Source organism: Mixophyes fleayi, chromosome 10 (assembly GCF_038048845.1).
Source record: "Mixophyes fleayi isolate aMixFle1 chromosome 10, aMixFle1.hap1, whole genome shotgun sequence".
Lineage (NCBI taxonomy): Eukaryota > Metazoa > Chordata > Amphibia > Anura > Limnodynastidae > Mixophyes > Mixophyes fleayi.
In genome coordinates this window covers 104,388,303-104,398,787 of record NC_134411.1, presented here as the reverse complement: position 1 = coordinate 104,398,787, position 10,485 = coordinate 104,388,303, and the positions used below count along the sequence as shown (strand labels likewise).

The 10,485-nt window shown below is 50.3% G+C and overlaps 1 protein-coding gene across 3 annotated transcripts in view; it reads right to left on the bottom strand.

Moving 5' to 3' along the window:
* Window positions 1-842: 842 nt before the first annotated feature.
* The window catches only part of CNOT1 (CCR4-NOT transcription complex subunit 1), a 29,294-nt gene continuing 19,651 nt past the window's right edge, over window positions 843-10,485 (bottom strand). For all 3 annotated transcript variants that reach the window (XM_075189423.1, XM_075189422.1, XM_075189424.1), the window contains exons 26-49: window positions 10,356-10,472; window positions 9,808-9,918; window positions 8,894-8,971; window positions 8,555-8,810; window positions 8,360-8,484; window positions 7,982-8,278; window positions 7,733-7,873; window positions 7,141-7,245; window positions 6,858-6,977; window positions 6,583-6,777; window positions 6,351-6,493; window positions 6,159-6,267; window positions 5,907-6,076; window positions 5,360-5,591; window positions 5,032-5,280; window positions 4,794-4,957; window positions 4,591-4,708; window positions 4,409-4,510; window positions 4,015-4,188; window positions 3,641-3,790; window positions 3,375-3,555; window positions 3,167-3,299; window positions 2,945-3,079; window positions 843-1,820 (exon numbers count right to left, since the gene is read on the bottom strand). In XM_075189423.1, coding sequence (XP_075045524.1) covers window positions 1,742-1,820; window positions 2,945-3,079; window positions 3,167-3,299; window positions 3,375-3,555; window positions 3,641-3,790; window positions 4,015-4,188; window positions 4,409-4,510; window positions 4,591-4,708; window positions 4,794-4,957; window positions 5,032-5,280; window positions 5,360-5,591; window positions 5,907-6,076; window positions 6,159-6,267; window positions 6,351-6,493; window positions 6,583-6,777; window positions 6,858-6,977; window positions 7,141-7,245; window positions 7,733-7,873; window positions 7,982-8,278; window positions 8,360-8,484; window positions 8,555-8,810; window positions 8,894-8,971; window positions 9,808-9,918; window positions 10,356-10,472 — 3,684 coding nt within the window. In that variant the 3' untranslated portion in view covers window positions 843-1,741. The remainder of the gene's footprint in view (window positions 1,821-2,944; window positions 3,080-3,166; window positions 3,300-3,374; window positions 3,556-3,640; window positions 3,791-4,014; window positions 4,189-4,408; window positions 4,511-4,590; window positions 4,709-4,793; window positions 4,958-5,031; window positions 5,281-5,359; window positions 5,592-5,906; window positions 6,077-6,158; window positions 6,268-6,350; window positions 6,494-6,582; window positions 6,778-6,857; window positions 6,978-7,140; window positions 7,246-7,732; window positions 7,874-7,981; window positions 8,279-8,359; window positions 8,485-8,554; window positions 8,811-8,893; window positions 8,972-9,807; window positions 9,919-10,355; window positions 10,473-10,485) is intronic.

Genomic DNA, 10,485 nt, shown 5'->3' with positions numbered 1-10,485 from the left:
TCACCTACATGCCCCTCTCCAAACATTGCAGACCCTCCTTCCTGTCAGCTACAATAACCCCCTCTATAGGTGCATCTGCCACAGCAGGCCCCCTTATTTACCACAGACTCCCCAGATCCGGCCAGTACATGTCTTTCACCCATTTTTCTCCTACCCCAGTTTCTGCCAGTGCATACCCCTTACCCATATCTCCTAACTACACCATACCTGCCCTTTACTGGTGCCTATTCTCCCCCCCTCCCCCAAGTCACTGACACAACTCAATACCTGCTCCTGTCTATTTACCCCCCTTACCCATTTTCTCTGCTTCCCTCCAAATCCAACCAAACCCCATCATACAATGGAGATCTGTCTGATCCCTGTTCATCGCTGCCCCAATAACTGGCACAGGGATTGTGCCATAGGTCTTGTGCTGCTGGTTTTTTTATGAAGATGCTGCCACCGTGTGGTGAGTCAGGGAAATCCATGGAGCCGTCTCAGTAATTTGGTAAATATTGGGAAGTAGCAGAAACAGTCCCTGTGGTCATTACGGTCATTATGGTGCTAATCATTCACTGTACAGAGAACATATAAATCACATCATTTATTTATAGAGCACCAGCAAATTCCTTAGCGCTTTTACTGCAGCTTTTAGTGTAAGTTACACGACACAACTTTCTTTTTCTCAGAAGCCAATTAACCTGCCAGTAACCCCGGAGCACGTGGACTCCATGTGCGTCATGTATGTTTGTACAGATCATACTGAGATATCAGTCACTGTTGTATGATGTGAAAGAATCGCCCTTTTCTGCACATGAAGACGTATAATAAGACCCCTGGAAATGACGACAGAGGGCCAGAGCTGCAGGTCATGACTTTAATGTGTAACTACAGAATCCTTACATACAAGTGAGAAACTGAAAGCCTACAAAATACAACACACAGGACCAATACATTTACAAAACATTCAAAATTCTACAAAATGGCCTGTATTGGGTCCAGGAATTGGTTTCTTTTTACAAAACTGAAGACTGACTGGGAGAGAAAAGGGGCAGCGGCTCATAACTCATCTATTCCCACCCCCCCACCCCCCAAAAAAATAAAACCCAAACCCTTCATTTACAAGTCCTCAGAAAATAGTGTTTGGGTCTTTTTACAAGCGATAATGTCAGTGAACGGCCGGATAAGCTTAGAAACAGAATCAAACGAGCAGCAGATGAGCGGGGTTTAAAGATGGCGAGCGGAGGCTTAGTACAGATCCGAGTTATGATCCCAGCTGTTCCCTATCCTGCCCCCACAAGTGCTTGGTATCAGACAGCCCCACCCTGCGTCAGAAGAGTTCATTGGCTGCCAGAATCCCCTGGTGTGGAGGGGATTCCGTTAACCCCCCCACCTCCATATGAGTCTCTCACACCCTCAGTCTCAAACCATCGAAAAGACAAACCCAGACTTAAACTTGTATTTTTTTGTTTTTGTTTTTTTTTGAGTTGCGTTTCAGATCAGTATTTACAAGAAATCAAGAAAAAAAAAATATTATATTCACAACATCCTTTGTTTGGCCAAAAGTTAATTTGGGCAAAAGAGAAAAAGTAAAATTTTATCCAAAAGGTCAAAGCTTGTCCCCTCTGAGCAGAAGATATGTCGGAGTCCGGGCTGGAACATTCCTCCACGAGGGCGGGAAAAATAGAATTCTTCACATTGCAGACGTTGGTTTCTGGGGCTCATATTGCCAGTGTTCAGTACATGTGGGTAACAAGGGCATCTAGCTGGCACCAGTGCCTTCCATCACCTGCTGAGCTTGCTTCTGCCCCATACAGCATTGTGCCACCGACTGGAACAACCTGGGGAGAAGGGGAGAAGGGAAGAGGGGTTACTGTGGACACAAACTGGCAGAGCGCCCGGGCATCATACGGCTATAAATAGGACATACAGGCAGCCGTGCGACACATCATACAGGAGCCAGACAAACTATGACACCGTCACATAGTAAAACATGAGACAGGTCTGTTCTCCAGCTCACTCTGCAGAAACCACCTCACATTCAGGAGTCAGAGGAAGAGACTTCTACAAAGCAGATCAGGAAATCTACAACCTGGGTTCCAGTAAAAGGGCCAAATAAAACGTGTTTGGAGAACAACCAGTGACCCCTGTGGTGAGAACCTCCTGCTAAATCCTCCTCTAGTTCATTGGGCAACACAGGAACGGTGGGTTTAGGCAGCGTCTCCTGGAGGTCCGATATCACATAAGAAAGGAGACTGCTCCCCCTGCAGGGCCCTCGGACATGGCTCTAGTCAGTCCCAAAATAAGTTGGGGGGGTAAAGAGGAAAACTTGATGCTGTATCAGAGAGATCACCTTCCAGGCTCGAGGACTTGGAGCTTTGTCCAGTCAGCCTTACAGCACCCACACCTGGAAGTAGTTGTGGCAGAACAGTGGGGCTGGAAGGAATGCAACTTGTTCCCTAGTTTGAAGTCTGACACCCCCGAATGCCCCGCTCGGGCTGTACCAGTGGGGGACTCAGGGGATGTAGAGATCAAGGATCCGACTGGAGGTGCAGAATAAACAGCTCCCATAGATCCCATATACACAAAACAGACAGTCCCAGAGGACAAGGACCGCCGCCTCCCCACAATCACAGGACAGGGCCCTCGCGTGTAATGTCGCTCCTTCCCCCGTACAGGCTGCTCACAGGTCCGGCAGCTGCACAGATTGGGGAGTGGAGGCTTCTCTCTGGCATCACAGCGTAACCACTGTCATACGTCACAACACTGGTTTAAATATGATGCAGGTCCCAGTAACCCCCTTATGTAACTGGCCTATATCCTTCCAAGCAGACTAGTAGAGTACAGTTGTGTATGAAGTTATCATTAACCCTTTCACTGCCAGGATCTTGTGGACACTTTGAGGCCGTCTCGGTCAGCGTAGCGGCTACATGCAGGATTGTCACATGACACGCGCACGACTTACTTCTCAATCTCCGGCGCACAATGCACAAACTCGTGGTTCCAGAATTTGAACGCTGGATTTTTGATCAGCTCTATGAAGGTGATGAGGAGGCCCCAGGGATGTGGTCTGTTGACAATCAATCGCTCCAACAGGACCCTACACAGCAAAACAAACCCAATGAGTTGCCAAGAAGCTTACGTTCCCCCCCCACTAGCAGCTGGTTCTATAGTCCTAGGGTCTCACCGTGTGATCTGCTCCTGGATGGCCTCAGTGTTGGCCTCAGCGAAGAGGTACAGCATTGTGCAGCTGAAGTAGTGTGTGTGGCTATTGGGGTAGCGCAGCTGATTGGCGATGGCGTTTAGGAAGAGGTAGCGTCCTGCGACGGGGAGAAACACACGTTAGCCATGTATAACACACTTCTGGCAGACAGACAGCTCCTCACAGACGTTACCTTCAGTGTCCAGGTCTACAGCCAAGTTCTGGAAGATGTCCATGTGGGCCGAGTGCGTGATCGTGCTCATGGAGGGTGTGCTGCCTTTATTATGGATGTGAGCAATGGCCTGCGTCCCCACGTAGAGGACCAACGCATTGATTAGCTGGATGCTGTAACGATTGCCGGGCTCATTGGATACCTGCAGGGTGGAAGTTACAGATTAAACACTACACATGGCGGCCACCTACCAGCGCACACCCCTACACCACGTGGCGACCACGGACCTGCAGATTGCTGCGGAGCTCGGACAGAAAGGTCACTGGGGAGCGGGTCTTTAGATAGGAATCCAGGTCCTTCTTGAACTGCGGGGGCATCACGCCGGTGAAGTTTGTGAGGATTCTGGGAGCAATGTTAATCTCACTCAACATGTCCACCTGCAAGAGAAAGGGACACTGAAACCCACCGCTTACTGGCCAGAGTCTGCGCGTGTAATGTCGCTCGTTCCCCGTACAGGCTGCTCACAGGTCCGGCAGCTGCAGAGATTGGGGAGTGGAGGCTTCTCTCCGGCATCACAGCGTAACCACTGTCATACGTCACAACACTGGTTTAAATATGATGCAGGTCCCAGTAACCCCCCTATATTCTTTAGGTGCGGTACCTTGAGATTGGGCGTGAAGGGGTCCGGAAGCCTCATATTACGCGGGAAGGCACTCAGGATCAGATTCCTCAGCTGGATGCAGTTGGGTGGGATCACGTCACAAAAGCCATAGTGATAGTCACACAGGAACTCAGGGAAATCATGGAGCAGTACAAGCAGCACACGCAGAGTGCCCTGTAACACATTTACATGTCAGCAAGTGCCGCACATACATGTTAATCAACATTTATTTATATAGCACCAACACACAATACTGGGTAATACAAAGGCCCTGCTCGCAAGCTCAGTCTATGGGGATCCTTAGGCCTTCCCTCCATCAGGTGCAGCTAGAACAGGTCTATGTAGGCAACGTTCTGGGGTCACTGAGGCAGAGCGTTATTACTGTACCACTTACCTTGTAGAGAATTTGCATCGGTTTGGGGAGTTCGACGTTCCTGAGGAAAGGAGCCAGGTACTTGAAGAGGTCAATGAGAAGCTGCGCATACATCGGCCACCCCTGCAGAGACATAACAGGATTAGGTCTGACAGTGGCTGAAAGACTCAGGGAATCTGAGCACCGATACAATGGTCACCAACCTTCTGCTGCGGGGTGTGAGCCAACATTCGTGCAATGAAGATTCGATGGGATATAAGCTCCAGCCAGGCGTAGACAAACCCGGCTGCTTTGGTCGGCCGAAGGATGTGAAAGGTATTACTGGAAGAGAAAGCAGGAGCCGGTCGGTCATACCGGGGTACAGATAACGGGTTACACCTTGTCCTCCTCTAGTGACAGAACTTACCAAAACGCTGTGAGTGTCTGGAAGTTGATGGTCTCAAGCACATGTTCCGGAGCATTCAGCTCGAGCAGCAACATAATGAAGATACGATGGTATGGCAGCTGCTGGAACTCACTCTGCCTCACTTCATGGTCCTGCAGCAGAACCCCTACTACAATACCCAGGACCTGGCAGACAAAGGAAGAGATCAACACAACGGTCCACCGAACACAACTCCCCCCAAAGAACCGAGCGCACTCACTTTATTGAGAAGATTGATTTTTGTCACTGTATTAGTGGCCTCTCCGGAGTGTTTGACCAACAGAGCGATGAGTCTGACGAACGCATCTAGGTTATGATAGCACTTCGCTCTGATCATGGTGGGGTTGGCAGCCGGGTTGTGCTGCTGTTCAGCCTGTGCCCGGTAGCTGATCTCCACACACATCTCTGTACACAGGCGGAAGAAGCGAGTGATGAGGTCGTCCGTCTTCAGGATCCCTTGTTGATGCATCTGAGACAAGAGCACAGAGCGGTATGAAGACCCATATTCAGCCCTCAGTTGTAGCAGTCACAGCAATGTGCGCACTCACCTGCCCAACAAACGCAGAGAAGGCCTTGGTACTGTCCCGTCCAGCAGCGGCAGAGTGGTACAGGTTCACCCACTCTCTCAGCAGGTATTCAGCTTTCTCCCGCAGGCCAGGAGGATCATCATACTCTGAAGCTTGGGAAATGCCAGAATGCATCATGAAATTCGGTCCTCCCTGGGCCCGTTCAATCATTGCTTCAAAATTAGAGCGCAAAACGTCCATTAGCTGAGGAAGCCTGGAAGATAGGAGGGGAGATTTATTCCCTGAACCTTTCAAAGGGTCACAATAAAAATAGCAGGTTCCCCTCTACACTAGTCACAAATACCACAACCCCCCCTCTCTATTACACACCGCTCACAGGAAGATTGGGGATAGGGGGGTTCTGTAGCAGCACCATAATTCCTGACCAGTTCGGCAGTATAAATATGGTGCCTATTCTGGCATCAGGGCCTGACCCCTCCTTTCATCCAATCACAAACGTTACACTGCTAAACCCAACACACCCTGTGAGAGTTTCACACTGTCACACGATCGGCCACCTTGAACTTACCCTTCAGGGGCATTGCCCCTCGAGTGTGCGTTGATGCGCATTAGCGTTTCGATGGTGTGGAAAAACTCTGCTTCAGTCACGTGGCTCACGCTACGCTCATCGACCAACAAGATCTTCACCAGCTGCATGGCAAATGCCACCGCCATGTAGTTCAGCCCGTTCTCCATGGACTGCGGAGAGACAATGATATATACCGTGAGGACAGAAGGAAACTGGTACACACAGAAGCGCGGTGGTGCAGCGCAGACTTACCTGCGCTAGGTGTACATCATACTGCTGCATATTCACCAGATGGTTCCGGATCAGAAGCTCGACGGCTTCTACGTTGTATTTGTACTCATCTCTGCACTCTATCAGACACCTGTAGGACATACAACAGGGAGACGTGATCACGTCTAATCTGGAGCAGACATTTCCCTTCTGGGACCGGCCTCTGCTACTAACCTGGTTATCTGCTTGTTGCACCAAGGAGAACCATATGCCCGTCCGTCCTGCAGAGCCTTCAGAACAAGGAGATGACATTCCCGGTATCGGAGCAAGAGGTCGGCATCTGCCCCACTAGTGGCATCCAGGAGTCCTTCTACAGCCTGGGGAGAAGGGTTACAGGAGATATTACTGTACTGCCGCTAGTCTCCTAATCACACAGCAGTGATAGGACGTCATTATGGTATCTCACCTTCTGCAGCAGCCCCAATGCGGCAATGGCATCCCTAGAGTTGCGAGCAAGAGCCACCGCCTCCAGTAAGCTGCGCAGGGCCTGCGACTGAGGGTTCATTGCCAGTGTGGGAGGAATCGCATGCAGATGCTGCTCCAATTCAGTTATACACTTGTCATAAATCTGAGCAACATCGTCGGTGGCCCAGGCTTGTTGCTGAAATTAAGAGACCGCGTTAATTCAGGAAATGCGGAACCTCCTCCGAGGCCTTAACGCTAGATCATCGCTGGAAGTACCTTCATGGGCTGAGCCAGGAATCCTGTGGGCTGTGTCAGGTCATTGGTGGGGAGGAAGCCAGGAACATTGCGTGCAAACTCCTCATAAACAGCCAGCTGTTTGGGGTCTACACCTCCGACCTGGGGGGAGAGAGGGGCCCGTTAGAACTACCTGCAGTCACGCAGCTGCACAATGTCTCAGTACAGGAAGGTAATGACATTACAGAGAGCAGTGCACGTATAAAGGTCTCCAATTGAATTCCAGACCTCCGCTGCTCTGACAGCTGTACATTATATAGATTACCTTCAGTCGGATCTGCTCTGGCATACGTTCTGCCTGGTACGTCAGCACGACAGGATCACAGTAGCGGCGGCCTTCCTGCCTGGCATGCTTCCGTAACTCAAACTCCTGCACACAAAACCAGGCATTAAATCTAACGTTATTACAGTCTGCGATTACTTCTAAACAGAAGTTAGTATATAGATCATATAGAGACTGTCCCCAAAAGCTCCATGTAAGGCCAGGACTAGACACTACTGGGCTATAACACCTCACAATAATCACCTACATCCCTCACACTGGGCTCTCCCACTTCCCAATCACACCTAGTATTGTAGTCTATCCTTCCCCAGAGATTCAATTATATATCAAACTGCTGTAACAGTTAGAAGCCTAAAGAATCTACACGTGGGGGAGCGCGAGGGGCGTCTACACCTGGCAGCTACGGCCACATCAGACAATCAGTGGCTGGCAGAGGTCAGGATGCCCACACCCAGGAGATCTGCAGGATGGACTGTACTAGACTAACATATGGTTACAAACAGGATTGAGTTGCACCTCTGGGTGAATAGGACACATAATAACTGAGAGAAGTAAGGTACAGTCTAGGACGTACAGTAGCGAGTCTCTTGTCCATTTCTGGCCCGGCCTTCTCCACTGCGGTCTTCTGTATAAAGCAACAAGCCAGCTCGCAGTTATCCTGAGCCAGCTGAGCCGCGGCCTGTTCCATCATCTCCCGCTGCTGGGGGGAGGCTGCCTGGGGAAGACAAATGCCTCAACTCAATAATGGATAATATCCCTGGAAACTGGCCCAGTCAGCCACACACACATCCATCATACAATCCTTTCTAGGACTCAGTTGTACCCGCATAGCAGTGGCAAAGCTGTTCTTCAGGTTGGTTGCAATGCTCATCAGCAGTGGCTCCCGGCAGGTTATCATGGCCATGCCCGCCGTCAGGTTCCGCATCATGTGATGAGCGGCCACACGCATACGAGACTCCTCCGAGTCCAATGCAAAGTCCTTCCGCACAATCTGCTCACAAGTGGTCATAGCGATCTTGATGGAACGATCCACCACAGGGTGAACCAGCTCCTGCACCGCTCGCTCGATAGCTTGGCGGACGCACTGCTTGAGCTGTGGATGAGCCTGGAAGAGCGGGATCTGGGAAGGGAATTATTACACTATGAGCGTCATTCACGAGATTACGGGATACAGGGAGCCGTCTAGGGAGAGGACACTCACCGTGGGATTGAGCGTGATGTGTGGCGCTAGTCCAGCCAGGGAATAGATATGGATATCATGGTAGCTGTACTGGGGCGGTACAGTAACTGTGCAGGTGGTGCTGGGCGGTGGCGCGGTGGCTGTGGCTGGAAACAGAATTCATTACACAAAGTTCAGGTTGTTTAGAGAGTGATCAGCGGACATGGCAGCTCTTACCTGTAAATACCGCATCCGACTCCTGTTTCTCAACTGAAGCCCAGAGTTTACCAGCCGTGCGGATGGCGTATTCGTTGGCACTGGTGATCGGGGGAAGAAGCTCCTCCGGCTGTTTCACATCTTTCTTGGGGGCAGAAAGCTGCTCATCCAGAGACTTCAGCCGGTCCTTGTCTTTCAAGAGGCTGCCAGGCTTCAAGTCATTGATGTCGATGGCCAGATTTTTACACAGAACCTCAATCTCAAACTTCAGATTCAGCTGGAGGGGTGAGAAGCAACGTCAGACAAGGGAAGGAACGGGGACATCTCCTGGACAAGACAGGATTTCACAGTTTCACTCACTTTCAAGTCGTGCTCTTGGTGAAGCTCTGCCAATACATTCATAATGCCCATGGTCCATGGATTTGGGGGTCTGAAAACCTGTGAACAAGAAAAACAAAGTCATAAGGGAGAAGTGCACTTTCCATTAGATCCTTCTCTTTTGGTGGCCCATAATGTCAGTGCAGACAAATCAGTTCCTGCTGCAGGGGAAGCAGACACTCCAGTACTAGAGCTTTAACCAGACACCACTAGTACAGGAAGCAGCACTGTCTCCATTAGCAAAGCCAGGATGTGAGGTCAAGAAACCAGTGGCTATAAAGGAACCACAAACCCCCCTTCTAACCAGGAAAACTTCCTATTCAGGACATAGCTGACCCACAGACATAAGGGAATGTGTATTGTGGGACGGACAGACAGCGGTCTGATGAACCTGAACCGACAAGCAGGATCCGCATTCATGAACAGAGCTAACAATACAGGGAGCGCTGGGACAGAAGGGGCAGTACTGCCCTGTATAAGCCCGACAGAGGCATTCACTTGTAAAAACATGGAGGTAAGAGGCGGAGCAAGCGCTGGAAGCAGTTAGGGAAAGCGCACAAGGAGGAGTATTGTTCCAGTCTTTCCTACGACATGTTAATTCAGCTTTAATGATGCATTCCCTGGGCGGGGAGTTTAGGGAGGAATTATCCTTTAGACCTCACTCTTCCTCTGGAGGTAAAGAGGGGTCAACTGCCACGCAATGCCTCTGTTGGGGAATAACAGGTAATCACTAGTGTCTCCTGGCTTCCGGGGCCCAACTCCAAGTGGGCTGTACTAAACCTGCAGGCTCCCACCCCACAAGTAGATATCCCACCTCCCTGTAGAAGTGGTGTCTCAGAGTCCATGCTCTGCCCTCTGCAGATGAACATAGATCATATACTCCACTTCTTACATACCACACTCCTGATGCTGGACTCCAAAACTTTGGCAACAAAAGGCACAACATAGAGCAGCTCCTGCTGTCCCTTCATGTAGGCTTCCAGCAGCAAGGACTTTACATCCAGGTCCTAGAGAAAACAAAACAGGGGCTGAGAACAGCAAGACCAGACTATGGCCAGCAGACACCACCATTTATTTATATAGCACCACTGATTCCGCTGCGCTGTACAGAGAACTCACTCACATCAGTACCTGCCCCATTGGGGCTTACAGTCTAAATTCCCTAACATACACACGCAGACAAACAGAGAGGGAGACAGAAACAGACAGACAAGGGTCAAATTGATAGCAGCCAATCCAAAAACATACTGGTAGGTTGATTGTGGGAGGAAACCGGAACACCCGGAGGAAACCCACGCAAACACAGGGAGAACATACAAACTCCACACAGATAAGACCATGGTCGGGAATTTAACTCATGACCCCAGTGCTGTGAGGCAGAAGTACTAACCACTGAGCCACCGTACTGCCCAGACATCCTTGGGAGTGATGTTCTCCTACTAACCGTGTGCAAGATGGGCTTGTTCTTGGCCAAGGTAATCATTCCCAGCCAGTGACCCAGGTTCTTCAGCAGAGAGCGGTCAGAGAAGTTTGCGGCAGCTTTGTCAGAGGTCAGCAGAACCTGGTAGAGAACT